The following is an 18,558-nucleotide window of genomic DNA, read 5'->3' on the forward strand; positions in this document are numbered from 1 at the left end:
TACTATACCATGGAAAATGTTTTTAACAGGGATGAAACAAAATGTTTAGAGTGACAAGCAGACAATGTTAAGAGTGTTTGTAAATCGATCTATAGTTCTTTTTTATTTATTTATCTTTAATGTTAATATATAATGGATGGATAGACGCAGTGGTATATTAATATTTTTTTTAGTCAACTTATACTATTTATAGTTGAGGTGGAGAGTTTGATGAGGCACAGAACATTTTCGTCTTACTCGGGGGGCAAAACAGAGAATAACAGAATCACTCATGGGTTATACTGAAAAAACAAACGATCAAATGTGAGCAGTCTTTCTGTTTCCATCCTCGTTTACCCCCCCAAACTCAACCTCCAACGTGGCAGAAAAACAATTGCTGATTATGCTAACAAAAACTATTTATACACCTCACACCAATGAATAATCAGTCAGTATAATCTTTTAAAGGTATTAATTGGGCCTCCATTGACTTTGATTGGAAAGGGGTAATCAGGACCAATTTAGTCCATAATCCATGTTACATATGTAGCCCACGTAAGTGGCCACAGGGGACAGTGCTTCTCATTCACATTTATTTCCTATTAATGGATCTGAACATATAAATTCAAAGCATTATTAAAACTATCTTTCATAACGATTGTTATACAGATATGTATAACAACTGACTCATCTATAATGAGACAACATATCGTCTGCTCGCTCATCCGAGGTCTAGTTGCAGGAGTGGCAGCCTAAATTGTCATCCACAGACTTCCTTCTCCTCCCGCCACCTGTATCAGTTATTCCCCAGTCATTCCAAAACATTCAGTTTGAGATACAGGCATGGTTAATTCTGTGGTGATTTTTAATTTATGCTTTTTTTTAATTGTTTCAAACTTATTTTTCTATTCACTTTATTAACTTTACATATGGTGATGCATAAAGGCTGTACAAATTAGGATTAGGGAATACAGAATGACCATAGCACTGCGTAAATCTAAAGTATGAATGATGAGGTAGGCTCAATGGCCGCCTAGTGTCAGTGACGTAAGTGTCCGTGCTGGTCGAAGTGTAATGGAGTCCCAAGTATAGACTGTAAATGCAGTGTTAAAAGAAGCATGGAACCTAAACCCAACATTACAGGCAAATGTACATTTAGGGAGGTTTTAATTCGTAACTGACAAACAAAAAATATAAAATAAAATAAGAATGACATTTGTGAATCTGCCCTGGCGAAATCAAAAGGAAATGGCGTACATCCGCCATTGCTTCTGCTTCCACCATAAACACTACACACGAGCTCGACCATGACGTAGGACACATGCCATTGTGAAGCCGATACATTTTGTTTAATGACCTGTCGAGGTGTGCTTATCAACTTTCGAGGGAAAGTTTTAAGAGCAGTTTTCACGATTAGAAACATAGGCGTCAGCACTAGTAGTTTTTGACAAAACATATCCATCCGCTTCTACTTGAGCGTCAAGAGCATCAACGAAAGCACCCGGATGGACTGTCATGGCCGCCGTCGCTGTGGTTCCAAAGAGAGCTGAAAAGGACGGCAAATATTGCCGCTATGTGTTTTTTCTCTGCCTCACCGTTTTTTATTATGTCCCGTGTCAACGCGACCGAGCCTGAAGTTCCATCAAGTCAATAGTAAGAACATTTTGATTTGCCGTAACTTTGTATAGGTTCGCGTGGGTGGTGGCTTTATTTACATGTCAACTAACTAATCAATAAACTCCAGCCATTATGTACTTTCGATGGCCAGAATTTTACACGACTATCACAGTCATTCTGGTAGTGATGTCATGTAATATTCTCTCTCGTGTATAGCTTTTAATTCTACTGATGGAGCCCCCCCCGCCCCCCATTAAACTTGTTCGACAGTCACTCAGCAAAGTCAACAGATTTAGATCATTCTGTCGTTTAAGGGCTGTGATAGTTTGCTCCTTTTCCTATGTGTTTTGTGGGGTGGGTTAAGCCAAACCATTGTCTCTTCATGTTGAGAAATAGTCAAGTTTTTTTCCTCTCAAGACAACCTTCATGGATGAGCATACATACCTACCTGCGTGTAGAGATGAAGTATGATGAAATTGTCATATCAAGATTATTACTGTCAAAATCATCATGGGTATGGGTGTTGTATACGATATTGCTACAGGAAATCGAAACACAAACATACATGAAACCATAGCATTGCAACATTTTAAGTTGAATACAGAACAATATAAATTGAGCAATACTATGCAATTTTTGCACATCAGAAATTGTAACAAGCAGTGACCAAAATGAATCTTCATGCATGCATGCTCAATAATTGGGAAATTTGACTTGCCTTTGGTAGTTTTCTCTTGTCTCAATGTTCATTGGTTTCTAAACTATATGTATTCCACTCAGTTCAGTTTGTTTTCAGTAAAGTTTCCAAGCACAAAAATGTCTCACAACTAACTCAAATTAAGTATGTATCTCAATAGACACATGATCAATATCAACTGAAAGTGCCTTCAGTAAAATGTTCTATAGGAAAAAAATGTCAACACGAAAACCCCAACTAGGTCATTCTACATGCTGAATAACGTTAATTTGTGCCACAATTACAAGGACGTAAGGAAAGTTTGAGCACAAATGCATTTTTTTTTATTGCAATCGAGTGCACTTCTGCATGCGCCTGCGTGTAGCGTACAGAGGTTGAACAAAAGTGTGCCTTTGCTTTGTTCAAATAAATGACCAGTCCACTCAGTGTAACTCTTGCATTAAGATTATAACACTATGTGTAAACTAACGCTTCCAGATGCATACATGGAGTAGAAGTCAAGTTCCTTTTCTTTGACATGCAAGCTACAGTGTTGTCTTTTTTTTTTGTAAGTCAGGTAAAACATGTCCCATGGCAATAATGGGCCTGTTAAAATTTAACTAAAATGTTTGGTCAACTGTAGTACATGCACTCCAAGAGAGCATTATAGAGCTGCTAACTGTTTCAGATTGTTCGTATTTTGTTAGGGAAATCACAAACTCGTTATACCCGTAACACTGATTGTTACGGATATTTAAAAAAATCCTGGGTCACATAATTGCTTAAACAGGTTGAATGTAAAAATAGTTAATATATAATTATACTCTAATGAAAATGTTTTATACTCATCTCAAGGTCTCATGAGACAGAAAACTCACTCAACCTTAGTACAACAATGACGTCTCTTCCTGTCGCTCCCTCCTTCCTCGCCTTCGCTCCGCACCGCTGTGCGTTTTAAAGACCATTTAAATCACAGCTTTTACGACCAGATCTTTTCAATGGTACTTTTTCGTATTTGATTCTGTAAAAAAATAAAAATACAAAATTTATGTATATCAACTGATATAAATTACGTATATTGGCATACATTTTCAGCCATAACGCTCCACCCCAGGCATGACCTCGCTCTCCTATTGTCCACAAGTTTAAAAAAAAAAAGACAATGATGTATTCATAGTAACTGATGAGTGCAAATAAATTAGCACACATAAACATCAAATTGAGCAAAACATAACATTTCAAAGGACAGCTGACATCACTACAGTATGTCATGTTAGAAATGTATCAGTATGAAAATTTAAAGCGGACATATGATCTACAATACTTTTATTTTAATTGTGTGTATATAAATAATCTCTGGATCGCTTGCCTATCATGTGTGGTATTAGGGACACAGTATTAGGTGACATTTCAATGAACGGTTTAGAAAAAAAAATCTTAAGACGCACAGGGTCATAAGGCGTAATTATTTTTGTGAAGCATAGCATGTTAAATGGTTTATTGTCATTTATTTCATAGATTTAGCACAGTAATGCTAGGTTCAGACCAGAAATGAAATATTGCGGAGCGTGCCTTCCTTGCTTTTGTTTGCCGTGCAGCTACACAGCGGTTGCTTCGAAGGGAGGAGGGGTTGCTCCAACAGATGTGGAAAGAAAAAGTTTGAACATCCCTAGTGAATGCAATGATCAGTGGTTTCATTTGTTTGCGGTAATGCTAAATCATATATCTGTTGACAGTTCAACAACTGTAAACAATTTAATACACTCACTATTATCCAACCTTTTTCGCTCAATCCCAGCAGCTTTTGGGAGCTAGCTGTGCTGTTTACCTCCCGCCAGCCCGGTCCCAGATGTAATATTGGACATGTGCCGCCAAAAAAGCTTATCCGACGTGGGGCTGAACAATTTATCGTTTTGGGACTGAAATTGCGATCTCAGACTATGTGATTTTGTGAGCCGCTTTTTTTTTTTTTTTAAAGGGCTCTTGTCCCCCATGCTCATGAAGCAGATCACACTAACGCCGCTTTCCTCCATGTTTTCCACCTCTCCCGGCTGCAATACACCTGATCCAAATGAGCAGGATACTTTTCAGGCTTCTTCAGCGCTTGCTGATGAGCTGATCATTTGAATCAGGTGTGTTGCAGCCGGCTGAGATAGAAAGTATGCTGGAAAGCGACTCTTCAGGACTGGAGTTTGACACTTATGATCTAACTACTGGACACAATATTGGGCTAGCAGGACTACATTTTCCATGATTCTCTCAGATGAAAGCAGGAAGTATTTTTTGTTTTGGTATGACAAAAACATGTGCCTCCTAGCTGAGAATGTGAAAGTAAATATTAAAAATTTAACTTTGTTTACTGCAGGTAGCAGGACTACATTTACCATGATTCTTAGACAGAGAAGCAGGAAGTAGTCCTAACAAAGAGACGCCTGCTGGTGATAAGACTAGCAATAATCACGCCTCAGATAAACATTGGCTACGACGCGGGTGATAATGAAAACCCAAATGTAATTAGGAAGGAATTTGAATTAAAGTCAATAAACTGAAAATCTGAAATTCATCTATAAATAGTGCGCTCCAAATGATAAGGCGCACTGTCAATTTTTGAGAAAAACATAGGGGATGGGATTTATTTGTTCTTGGCAGTGTCATGTGCCATACCATTACATTAATTGACAAGTGTGCTTAGGTTGATGAAATGATGCCCCCACTATTGACAATGCAAAGGAATACCTCTGGGTGCATGCTTTATGTGAGATAAGTTTGTGTCCATTTTCCACAAATATTTATGTTTTTTTTTTTGTTTTTTTTATAGTTTTAACGCAATGGGTACTCAATTGTTTTCCACACTCTGGTTTCTGCTTTGGCTAGTAGAAGCCCAGCAGTTGGCTGCCTGGGTCACTCACCATCAAGTGAGGTGGGCCAGGAAACTGCCCACTGGGGCTTGCCATTGGCGCAGCTCTAGATCTCAGATTCATCCTTAAAACTGATGTAATCTGATTTCACCCTGGCGAATAATAAGATCTAAAAATATGTCTATAATTCTTAAATCATTAGGTATTTGGATGAAAGTAGGGCTACCAAGATTAGTCGACTAGAAGACGTCGATTTGCATTTATTTATGTATTAATTCATTTGCCGCTATATTTGTCTCGAAATTGCTACATCTCGCACTTCTCCCCTTGGCAATGTGCCCTATCTGTGACGCACATGCACAGTAGTGGTAATCAAGGTCATCTGTAATGTAAACAGAAGCATTGTAGGTAATGCAGTGTCATGGCAATAACATCCGAAGGTTCGGATGCATTTCACCAAACATACTTGATACAATACAGACCTCCCTTTCATGACAGCACTGCGATGATAAACGAGCATGTTAAAAGGATGCGCCTTCTGGCTGATGCCTGATTTATTTTCTGATGGAGGAGAGTCCTGACTGTGAGCTAGCATTAGCATGCACGGCTTACCGTGTGTTTGATGTAACGCTCCTGTTGCACGCTAACATTTTGTTATCGCTATTAGTGGCTCAGATGATGGATGGGTGGATGCTTTGGATTACGAACACATTCTAAAAGACAGTTAACAAAACCATTAAGTGTGGAGTAGTGGTGAACAGGTCACTCTCATGAGCGCCAACCTGTTGCGCTTAGCTAGCTTGCCCCGACGCAACACCTACTTTATTTGTTCTTTATATAAGTCGGTGTGCAGCGGCAGCAACGAGCTGTGGATGCTTGTGGATCCTCACATCCCTGTTGACAAATAACTACCCCCACTACAAGTAGCGTTTTCACAGAGAAGGCGAGCAATGAGTTACTAAGTGTGCTAATTGCTAAAGAGCATTAGAGCGTCGGGAAACACCCAAATTAAGTACTTAAGTGTACAGTCGACTTTTCACAGAAGTCTGGCTAGAACCTCATTAGGGCGGATAGCCAGCAGAAAATTTCTATTGCAACCAATCTATTTCCAGACATGACATGAAATGAAATGATGGCTACATTTGCAATTTAGCACACGCTGTAACACTGGACACAAAAACAGCTGACATCAGCCATGACGAAGAGCTCAATGTCAAAAGTTTATGAAATCTATAATATCGTGAATGATATTTGCCCTATTTTGCACCACAGAGTACTGAGTTTTGAGATCTACCCAATAATAGATCTCTATATTCAATCAATTTAACTTTGCTAAGGAACAATGTTTTTTATTTGTTCAATAGTTTTCATAACATAAAAGTTTACATGCAAATGCAAAATTCAAATTAATAGAAGCATGATATTTTTTGACACGTCCTAACAGGAAATTAACCCAATCACAAATACACCCATTATGATTTTTACACTGTTAGGACCAAAAGATTCAATCAATATAATGACATGACTTTTACGCCATATTGTTAAGCCCTTAGTTTCTGTTGGAAACCGTTATGTCTCTAGCAAAAATATAGGAAAAAATGTATTTAATCTGACAAATGTTTAACATTTTGGTATTTAAAAAATGCATTTTCCATACACATAATTACACAAATGCAAAATCATACCTGACGTCGAGTAGTACATTAGGTCTTGCCTTACTTGAACGTACTTGAATTTTTATAAACTTTTAAAATGACCGCCTCGCTCACAAGACCTCTTTAGTGTCCTTTCATTAATAGAGTAATGGCGTTGGTTATTAATGGTAAAATTATCGTTTGTCATGTTTGTCATGTTACTGTACATTGGGAAGAAAATCACAAATCAAATCAAAATCACAATATCTGTCAGAAAAATGGCAACATTTTTCCCCCTAAAGCCGTAGTGTGTGGTCAGTTTAGTTCCTAGGCTTGGTACCCATCCCGAGTGTGTGTGATGACCATATTACAAAATGATACGTATTTAAAAAGGGTAATCGTGCCGTATAACCATGTAGTTATTATGTTATTTTGATGTGTGGGTAGGGCTGGGCGATATGACCTCAAATAAATATTGCGAGAAATTGAGCAATTTTACCTCGATAACGATAAGTGCACGATAAATTCCCCCCGTGGACTAAAATCAAAATAAATGCAGGAAATGCATATTGACTGTTTTTTTTATTGACCAACTGGTACACATTACTTTCAATGAAAAATAAAAGTACAAAAATCATTTGTATAAACATTCCAAATAGCTTGCTTTGCATGACTTGAACAATGTCACAAAGAAAAAGGGTACCTCTTGCAAAATCTTTTTCTGCAAATAGATTGCGCCAAGATGCTCTCATGATGTAAATAATGGCAAATAAAAAAAATGCTAAATAAAATGAGAGAAAATGTCAATGCAAGCCAAATAAACAAGTGTGCATCATCAGGGAAAATGTGCCGTCTCGAGTACTCTGGTGCGCAGTCGGCACTTGTCGTCTATGTAATGCACAGTCAGGCTCAATCGGGGATCCATGTTGCGACTCGACCACAAGTCGGATGTAGATGCAAAATGCTTGACATGTCTAAGCTCCCGGCCCGATGTAGTCCATATCGGGAAATACGGCTTTCATGAAGCGTTTAAATCCTGTGCGTGCCACTGTAACTAGAGGAGCTTTATCTTTAGCTATGTGCTAGGCTATTGCGTCCACCTCTGAGACGTTCTCTCGTATGGTGTTGCCTCCGATAACGGGCTGTTGTCACTTGTCGAACCTTGCTTCTCACTTTGAAATTTCAGTACAGCATGGTTGTGTTGTGGGTGGTGAAAAAGCTTCTGGATTTGAATCGCCAGCTACGACAGCGAAGTCTGTTTTCTTTCTCGATCAGACGGGTGGAGTCACGTGACTAGAGGCGCTGTAGCGTTCTTGAAGGGGCATGAACATTGCCGCAGACAGAAAAGGCTTTTCTTTTTTTTTTAAACACCGAATTTACCGACATGGGCAAAATGATTTCGGTCATTGTAATAAATTTCGGTCACGGTAAATTTTCGGTTTATCGCCCAGCCCTATGTGTGGGATCGATATTTATATCACGGTAGTGCCACTGTGGTACCGGCTTAGGAGTGGAGCATGGGCCGCCAAGTCAGCAGCTTTTAAAGTTCAGAGTTTGAGGTTTTTCACTAACGTACACTCACGGAGATATAGCTGGAATCTTTTACATTTGGTTAGCTCTCTCAGAACGTATCAGCTGAGCTTTTCACTCCAGGCATGACTAATCAATTTAGACACAATCCAACTGTCACATTAACGTAAATCTTTGGTTATTCTTGGTTTGTGTTGTAATGCCTGAAGACTGAGAGGGACGGAGGGGTGACATCACATCGCTGTTCAATGCACGCTGGCACAAGTTAAATCAATCAGTAAAATGTCAGGGCGAAACAGAAGCAAGCTGCATAAACATATAGAAAATGTGCGTTTCACCTCACATTAGTGCTTTTTGTAGCCCAACTGCGTATTTCATTCTTATTGTTTGCTGCAAATTTTCTTTTACACTAAATAATTGTCAATATAATGTTTAACAGTATAATAATGATTTTTTTTTTCATAATCATTTTTTAAAATGTATTTTATATTGTCATTGTCATGACAAGATTAACTTTATTAATTAACATGAATACATTAAAGCAGTTTGAGTTATATTATTTTGGTTTGGTGTTTTTCAAAACAAAAAAGTACCTATCAGAATACTGTCAAGGAACTGAATCAATAAGCACTATTGTTAAGAGTAGTAGTTTCTATAAAATCTTATTGATACCGCCCAAAGATGGGTTATCATAGAAGTGTGGGGAAAGAAATTGTGAAATTATTGACATCCAATTAATTTGGGTGTCTGTACGAAAAGGTACCTATGTATCTACACTGCATTATTGATCATTTTAAAATGAAGTTGCCAAATACGCATCACTTGAGGTTAGTGATGAAAAGCGCTGTTAAAATAAATTGAAAGTTTCACTCCCTCTGTTTTCTTCCAGATACTCAGGCTGTACCAGCTCCTTGTCTTCAGAGAATCTCACATTGGTGTTTGTCCCCCCCTGCCTACTTAAGGTTGTGTGAATTAGTTTCTCCGCAATCATATCGATATTGAGGTTAATTTGAAATATATTGAGGTTAATTCAAATTACCTTACATCAAAAGGATTTGTACAAATGATTTGTTATGTATTAATTTAGCCCATTAAATTAATTTATTGGTTGAATATTGGTGAAATTTAAAAATGAAACCTTTATCATTTTTAAGTAATTAATTATTCAATTATAAATAATAGCATTAAAAAACTAATTAATTATTTTATTGTCGTATGTATGAATTCATTCATTTCTACAATTGAATCATTTGTCAATAAATATTAAAAATGTTTTAACATATACCTCAGGTCTGGAAGATATATCAAAATTTAATTGTGATTTAAATTTTGGCCTCTCTCAATCTTTAAAATATATTTGAAGAAAAATTATTAATGAATAAATCAAGTTGTGTTGAATTGTATTGCATTATATTGTGTAGAACAGAGATATTCAATTAAAAGTCACAGAGGTCCACGACTAAAATTTCTTCCAATTAAAAGGTCCGAACCAAAGTCCAACTTCCCTAGCTTATGTTCACATTTTTATATAGTTTCGATATTTAGTCATTTTCAACAGAGCGCACTTATATACTAAATATTTAGCAATGTTCCCATTAAACACCTTTGCCAGTCAAACAAATATAAGGCGTTTATTTTACATTTAAGAAAATGTGGCTCCAGGAATTTAAGGGTGCCACTTCCAGAAAAAACTGAAAAATATCTCCTGCAGAAATATATCAAGTGCTAATCATTGAGTTAACATCTTGTACCTTTTTTTCTTAAACCAAAGAGTTATCGGCCTAAAAAAACAGGAAGCCTAATTATCCAAGTAAAACAGGTCGACATGTTCAGTACACAATGAATAAAAATGGCTGTCCTCATGAAAAACTAATTCAAAATGAGCTTTGACACCACCTTTTCTTTAGAATATTTTTTAACTTCTCTTAATGAGAAAAATGAGTTTGTGACTGCCCTGCCAGTGACTTAAATTTGGGTTGGAACGGAGTCGGGGCCATTGGGATTTGGTAGATTATTTCACACATCTGGGCTTTGTGTTTTCCTACAAATAATGTTTGTGCAACCGCATTTAAGCACTCCTTCACAACTTCCCCATCACTGAATGTTTTTTTATGTCTCCCCAAAATCAATGATACATATAGTGAACATTCGTTTGCATGCCGCTGGGCTGGAAACAAAAATGTAAAAATCTGTTATACTGCACTCGAAGTTCGATGTTTTTACGTGCACTCACCTCAAACGTCAGCGGATAAATGTGCATAAAAGGGCGATGCTTTGTTTCGTAGTGGCGCTTCGCAATGTTGCAACGGTTTCGGAGCATATGATGCACACTGGTTTTGAATCGGCTGCAGCCAGAACAAAACTAAATTTCTCCGTCCATCTATTTATAACAAGACGCATCGACCTTGCTATTTTTTTAGCAAGGCAGACTGTCAGCAGCACTCTCTTCCGGTCTGCTGCGCGATTGGCAGTGGATAGTAAACAAAAGATTTGATTGGCTCAAATCAGTGACGCCTTTTCCGTATTAACTAGAATTGCAGCGTCGTTTGCGAATGCGCCCTGAAAAAAATTCATCATAGATTGGTCATGTGTCCGGTCCGAACCATCTGTCGGTCCGGATCCGGACCGCGGTCCGCCATTTGGTGATGCCTGGTGTAGAACAACGCAGTGAGTTTACTAGTTCCAGACGTTTTGAAAGTACCAAGCGTGTAGCGTATGTGATTCTGCAGTCCATGAGCATGCTGTTTCACGACATCCTAGTTGGATTCCAATTAAGTTAGGATGTTACGTTAAACGTAAATAAAAACAGAATAGATTCATTTGAAAATCAGTTCGAGCTATTCAGTATTTAATTGAATACAAAGACAAAGACAAGATATTTAATGTTCAAACTGGTAAACATTGTTTGTAGCAAATAATCGGAACCTTAGAATTTTATGGCTGCAAGATAGGATGGGTGCCAAAAAAGATTGATACAGTTGAGATTGCTCGTGAAACACCTGTTTGGAACATCCCACAGGTGAACAGGCTAAAAAGGGGCTTCCCCGAATTGCGCTCTCATTTAAAAGATGGGGCGATGTTCACATCTTTGTGAACAACTGAGAGAAAATAGTTCAACAGTTGAAGGACAAGGTTCATCAGCTTACAATTTCAAGGAATTTATTAGGAAAGGCTATCACCACATAGGTTCAGGAACACTACAGAAAACCCATGTAACTAAATACAGTTTGGCGCTGTAAGAGCAACTTCAAGTCTACTATGCAAAGCAAAAGCTATTTATCAACAACACCCTGGCCCTCAGCTCATCTAAGATTGACTGATGTAAATGTGGAAAAGTATTCTGTAGCCTGACCAGTCCACATTTCAAATTGTGTTTGGAAATTGGGGAGACTTTGTTCTCCGTGTCAAAGAGGAAAAGAACCATCTGGGCTGTGATCGACGCAAAGTCCAAAAGCCAGCATCTGTGATGGTATGGGGCTGTGCTAATAATGACATGTGTAACTTACACATCTGTGAAGGCCCCATTAATGCTGAAATGTACATACAGGTTTTGGAGATATATGAGCTGCCACCCAAGCAACGTCTTATTCATGGACTTAAGCCAGATGATGCAAAACCACATTCTGCACGTGCATGGCATCACAGTAAAAGAGTGTGGGTACTAGTCTGGCCAATCTTTATGCCATTATGAAGCGCAAAATATGACAATTTAGACCCCGGACTGTTAAACAGCTCAAAGCTGTACATCAAGCAATAATGGGAAAGAAATCCTCATACAAAGCTTCAGCAATTGGTGTCCTCAGTTCAAACATTTATTAAATGTTTAAAGAAAAGGTGAGGTAACACAGTGGAAAACATGACCCTGTTCCAGCTTTTTTTAACTTGTTGCAGCCGTAAAATACTAAGTTAATGATTTGCAACAAACAGCAAATTTTGTCTCAAATTTGTACGGTCCACAAGGTGAAATTCAGGGTCAAAGAAGAGGTGAAAATATCAACAACCTAAACGTACCCCAATCCTAAAATGAATAATTTCCAGGTAAACACTTTTCTTTTGAAAATTGACAAAGTAATTTCTGAGATATTGGGTTGTAAAGATTGACTTCCACGCCCGTTTTTGACGTGATCTGAAAAATTAGGCGGACCATATCTCCAAAAGCAATGGGTGCAGTGTTTTTGATAATTGCTGAAACTCACAGGTATAGTTACTTAATAAACCGTTTACGCACAGGGATAAATTATACAAATATAGATAATGTTCACAAATATTGTGGTTGTATAAAAAAATGAATCCATGTATGAACACTACATCCTATCGCCAAAATAACACTTTTTTAAAATACAATGTTAGCCTTTTTTCCCCAATTGTCAATGTCATGCTATAATCTAAAGTACCATATTTGTTGCTGTTTATTTACCAACCTGATGATATGTCAGCATGGTTCATGCTCTCATACCAGAAATAATAGAAAGCTTGTTTCTCTTGTAGATTCACAACTATGGATGAAGACCTAAAAGTACCTCACGATTCTGCCATGAATTCCAGTGTGTCATCTGTAGAGGATGTAAAAGACTCTCCACATTTCAAAGAGAGAACACGCCGAAGTCAAGTCAATCAAGGCACATCGCCTGTGAAGCAACGCGGTTCCACCAAGAGAGCCAATTGCAAAATGCAGCAAGGGGCAGTTTTTTCTGGAAACATATTGAGCTTTGGCTGCTCTGTGTGTAAGGATGATTCTACGTACAGTCCTAATGATCTCCTTAAACATTTTCGGGGGTCCCACGATGGAATTTTGCCGACTTACCCTTGTGATTTGTGTGGATTTGTCACAAATGAATTTGCAGCTCTTCAACGTCACCGGATTGAGCACAAAAATACGTTGGTCACATGTGAGCTCTGCTGTGATGGAATTCAATATTCACTGCTTTTGCTTACAAGACATTACATCATGTGTCACAGTCTTAATGGCAAATTTCATTGCGACTGGTGTGAGTTTACAACTGTGGATGCCGGGACATTCGTCCAACACATTCATCATCACAATGAGAGTCCCTGGAAATGTTCCAAGTGTCGACATATCAGCTTGAATGAAGTGGATTATCAAAAGCATCTAAACGCTCACACCATTTTGTTACCTTTTGTTTGTCAAATCTGTGGATACTGTGCAACAACCATCAATCAGCTTAAAAGACACACAGTCGCTGCTCACAAGACAGACAAGCATCCAAAAAACCAACAAGTTGATCCAAATGTATGGAAGACATTAGAAAATGGAGCTGCTGCAACAAATTCCTCTCCAAGTTGCCAAAATATACTTAAAAATGTCTCAGAGCTGCAAGAAACACAAAAGTTACCCAAATTAATTGGTATATCAGGGATCTTACCAAAGCAAAATGGAAGAATGAAATCCGAGATGTGTTCCGAGGAAGTCCAACAAACTGTTGATGAGACACCGGCTAAAAAGGACTCTAATCGGAACTCTATGACTGCGGAACAATCCTCACCAGTAATGTTGCTGGACAATGACAGCTGTGGCTCTCCAACCAATCCCAATCCACTGACAGTTCTAATGGTCAAAAATAAAATCTCTCTTCCCCCAAACTGTACAACCAAAGTGATGGGATTTAAGATGGTCGATGGGAAAAAGCATCTAGTCCTCAAAGTAATACCAGTAGCAAAGCAAAACATGTGCACTCAAGACAATTTATCAGTAGACGATTTGGACTCTTCAGCCACGAGGTCTGCATTTTTCAAAAGTGAAGTTCTTGTTGAGAATGGGGAATCATCTGCTAGTACGAGCTCCACATCAGATTGCTTAGCCGTTCGACCAGGAGGTGGATCTTGCATACAAACAGAAGATATAATGGCAGTTAAAGTCAAGGTTGAAGAGGAAGAAACGGCAGTTTTCACTCTCGAGTCTCCTCTTCATGGTGATGATTTGGGGTGGAAAGGTGGTCATTCTGCAAATGGGTCTTCAACTGCAGAGACATATCCACTCGATCCGATTGGGAGACAAAGTTCCCCAAGCCCCACAGCTTGCTCAGAATTGAATCTGTTGAAAAGCAAAGACATCTTGGAAAAATCTGAGATGGTCTCTGAAAATGGACCTGAAGTGTCTGATGTTGTGGCTGACACATTCACGGATAACCCTTTATATGTTTCTCAGGAGGCATTGCAGAGTAATTCTACATGCAAAAGTAGTGTGGAGAATTGTGGAGTAGATGGGAGGATAACGTTAACCAGAAAAGCAAACATTTGCGACGAACGCAAAGAGACTACCTCTCATAATTCGACTGAAATTGCTGACCAATTTTCCCAAAGCTCTTCAGAAAGTAGAGAGAGTACGAGAGCTGGGTTTGAGTACCATCATAAACATTCAACAAATTTGTCTCCTCCAGCAGAGATTTCCTCATCTGCTTCATTTAAAGAAAATGCCAGAACAGCACATAGTTCTTTAAACCACAAAGTATTCGCTTTTCACAATTATTCCAAAGAAGCGTTTGATAGTTCACCCAGAACATATCAACAAATTGATGATGGTTTGCCTGAACATATCACAGGCACAGAAATGCATAGCATAGCGTCTGATTTCAATCTGTCATTATCTAATTCTTCAAGCCCTTTAAATGATGATGACTGTGCTGAAACAGATGATGAAAACCCAGAGTCAGTGCTGAAAGATTTTAATGTTATAAAAATCGAAGAGGACTTCATTCCTGTATCTGCAGATCCAGCAGATAAAAAAAGTATTTCATCTTTTCTGGGCAGTTTTGTAGAACAGCACTCGGATGAAATAATTACACAACAACTCCATAAGGAAAGAACTGAATCTTTTCATTCAAACTTTGAATCTTCTAATCAAACAAACACCATTGTACGTCTTCAAGCGCAAGATGAAAACCAGCAAATGGTCTTGAAGACTAATGAGAATACTTGTACCACGCCCATGCAGGTCAAGCCCACTCCAGGTTTTAAGCTTATTACCAATTGTGAAAATCCTCAAATCAATGTCTGTTACAGGAAGTCTGGGTTTGAAACCTCAAGCAATCCTACTGCTGTGAGCATTCCTCTAAAAGATACCAATATAGGAACAGCTAATGACAAAATTACTAAAGTATTTTCTTCTCTTCAAAGTGGTGTTAGTGCCTCTCCACACCATTTCCTTATCAACAGCCCGAATTTAAAAGGTCCTGTATTCCTATCTAGTGGATCTTCTAATAATCCTACAGACAAAGTGGCAAAGACACATCCAACGTGCTACTTGTTGCCTAGGTCAATTCCATTTGTTCAAGCTCAGAGCAGCTCTGCCCTCAAGCTAGCAAGTCCAAAACTCTCACAGACCTCCAGACCTGTTTTGGCCATGCCTGTGAGCTCGACAGACAAACCTGGCAATTTGCAGACTGGTCGCCAAACATTTTTGCTGCGGTACATTTCTCCACCCAAGTCGAGTGTGCTTCTCAATAATCTAGTAATAAAACCCACCACTCAGTCTTTCGACACCAGAGAAAAAAAAGGAAACAAAGTTGTATTTAAAATTGTCAGCCCGACCACAAGTCTGCTTAAAGGTGGCTCACCTTCCTCAAGTTGTCAACCTTTACTTTTGGCCACCTCGCCTCCAACCCAGTGTTTTCTTATGTCTTCAAACAAAACGAATGCCAATGCTTCCAACAACCTGAAGATCATTACCAGGCAGAATCCAGCACAAAGCGCTGTCGGGAAATCAGCACCTCACTTGACCCCTAAGATAAAACTCGGCGAAGCAGATAGGCCGCAACTAGCCCCAAGACCAATTCGACCTCCAAGTCAAAGAAAACTGCGCAGGAAAGTGTTGTTTGATGAGCTTCCAACAACGGCGCATAAAGCCAGAAAGCTCACAAACAAAGTACAGACAGAGAAAGATAAAACAGTGTTTTGGAGTCCGATAGCAAAAAAAGTTGAAAGAACCTTGAGACTTGCCCCACACAACTGTCTACAGCAAATTAAATGCCCCCGTAGAAACCAACCTGTCGTGGTGCTTAATCATCCAGACGCTGATATTCCTGAAGTGGCCAATATTATGAAGGTAATAAATCGACACAGGGGTGCTGTTGCCAAGGTGTCACTGTCGCAGAAAACGGTTCAAGCGCTCGCTGAGCTTGGCACCCTAGGAGGGGAGATCTTGACTGAAGGTGTACTGCTGCAAAGCAGTGAGCCAAGCCCACGAGCAATTCAGAGTACTGTCCGAGAGCGTTTCCTTCTCAAACTGAAGCTAAGGAAAAAGAACAAAAAAAAGTATGAAGTTGTGGAACCACGATCAGGAAGTAGACACAAGACTGTGGTGTTTGACTGCTGGTTCTGTGGTCGGGTTTTTAACAATCAAGAACATTGGATTGGCCACGGCCAGCGACATCTCATGGAAGCAACGAGAGACTGGAATAAATTGTAAATGTTTTCCAATACCTTTTTGTATGTATAAACAGGTCTATGAGAGGAAATCAAAGGGTTACAGTTGTATATTTTTATCACCTTTCACTCTGTTTAATTTTCCTCTTGTAAATGCATTTTTTATTTGTTATGGATATTTTATTGGTGCTTTTTCTGTAAAATTAGATTGAGTGAGTTCAGTCATGCTCAGGTCTTTGAACTGAGTGTCATACACTGTAATTGATGAAGATGTGGAAAAAGCACAGACTTTATAAAACGTGCATAAACTAATTTCTCATTTTAAATGTTTTTTCATGTTTTATTTTTTGCATGTTGTTTAATTACTTTGATTTAATTTGGCATTTTTTTGACATTACGTCACACTTGGTCTTTAAGGTAAGCTGTTTTAAGACGAACATTTAATTTGCAGATGTTGCACACTTGAGTACAATGACGGTAAAGAGATTTCTGATTGTGATTCTGATTTTTCATCCGTGTCTTGCTCAGCAAGCTGTGATTGTCGGGGGACTGTGCGTTCAGCTCACAGCTTTTTACTATCCGTTTATCCAGCTCGACTCTGACTAAACGAAGGGCACCTTTGAATAGCATTATGATTTTCCAGACAGAACGTTGTTCTAAAGTGACGGTCCTTTATTAATGTTGACGAGACTGACAGATACAACAAGGGTAGATGGATGCTGGATCATCGCAGCCAATCAGCTCGTGGGATAAATCCACTCAGGCGATCTCACAGCCAGGAACCAATCACAGGCTTTGTATGAGTGCTTGAGAGTATGCAAGAAGCCTCACAGCCTCAACTCTCCAAAACAACCTTCCGCAACTTGGCTATATTTTTATTTACTATTTTTTTAATTATTTTTTTGGGAAGGGGGGGGTCGCAAAAAGATATGGTGTTCTCCAAATGGATGCACAATTAAGGTTTCAGCTGATTGGTCAAAATTGGTAAACAAGTATACAATTCCATATGCATCAATTGTCTTTTGCATTCCGTAATTTAAATTATGCCTCCTGTATGGGTGGAAAATATCCCCCCCCCCCAAAAAAAAAATGTGATAAAAGCACTCTTTTGAAGTCTTCAACATGACAATGTTCTAAATAATACCTCTTAAGAAGAAAACCCAGCTTTAAGAAAATATTTCTTAATATCTTTTGATTGTAATTATGTAAATAATGAAACAGTCGCACGAGGATATTAATTTTACAAAGAAAAATCGTCACTTTAATTTTTTTTCCCCCTCATAATTGTCTTCTCCATCCTGTTTTCTCAGGTCTAACAGTCAGTCAACTTTGCACATAAACTCTCTCACACTGCTTTTTATGTCTTTGTGACCATATGTGAGCATTGAAATGTCTGACCGGCATTTTTATTAGATACTGAAATATGCAGGTGCAAGCTTTTGACATTACTTGTCATCATTTTCCTCAGGTCCGAATCATAATCGTAGCACACTTCTATGTGTAGTGACTTAAACCACAGCGGTGAAACACAAACGAAGGAAAGGATGTCATTTTTGTGCATGTTTCATTTTAAAAAAAAGTAGCAAGAAATGTCAATGAAATTCAGGCGTCTCAAACTTCTTGTCCTCGTGGGCCGATATCCGGCATGTTTTTGGAGTTTCCCACCTACAGCAGGAGGAAACATATAAAACCTTGAGGACCAGAGATTGAGACACCTGGACTCTAATTAAACTAATTGGTCCCATGAAAAACAATTAGAAGCCGGACATTTTCATGAAGTGATTAAAAATAAATAAATATAAAACGGGACATACATATGCAAAATAGGATGTTTGTTTGGTCTCCCTATGGTGAGCCTGGTTGCGACCGTAGTTTGTATACA

General features: G+C 38.6%; 1 protein-coding gene across 2 annotated transcripts; it reads left to right on the forward strand.

Annotated features, from left to right (window-relative positions):
* The first annotated feature begins 1,273 nt into the window (after window positions 1–1,273).
* On the forward strand, window positions 1,274–17,002 carry LOC148317102 (zinc finger protein 518A). Of its 2 annotated transcripts, XM_088285365.1 has the most exons (3): window positions 1,274–1,632; window positions 9,184–9,256; window positions 12,783–17,002. In XM_088285365.1, exon 3 carries the CDS (start codon window positions 12,793–12,795, stop codon window positions 16,717–16,719), a length of 3,927 nt encoding a protein of 1,308 aa, XP_088141491.1. In that variant the 5' UTR covers window positions 1,274–1,632; window positions 9,184–9,256; window positions 12,783–12,792; the 3' UTR covers window positions 16,720–17,002. The 2 variants fall into 2 exon arrangements, with proteins under 2 accessions (XP_088141491.1, XP_088141492.1); XM_088285366.1 differs by lacking the exon at window positions 9,184–9,256.
* The last annotated feature ends 1,556 nt before the right edge of the window (window positions 17,003–18,558 follow it).

This window comes from Idiotropiscis lumnitzeri, chromosome 20, assembly GCF_059441095.1.
Source record: "Idiotropiscis lumnitzeri isolate Australia: NSW breed Sydney's pygmy pipehorse chromosome 20, RoL_Ilum_1.0, whole genome shotgun sequence".
NCBI classification, from domain to species: Eukaryota; Metazoa; Chordata; class Actinopteri; order Syngnathiformes; family Syngnathidae; genus Idiotropiscis; species Idiotropiscis lumnitzeri.

Bases quoted from the DNA above. Each gene is read 5' to 3' on its own strand.
- LOC148317102 (XM_088285365.1), top strand. From the start codon at position 12,793: ATGGATGAAGACCTAAAAGTACCTCACGATTCTGCCATGAATTCCAGT.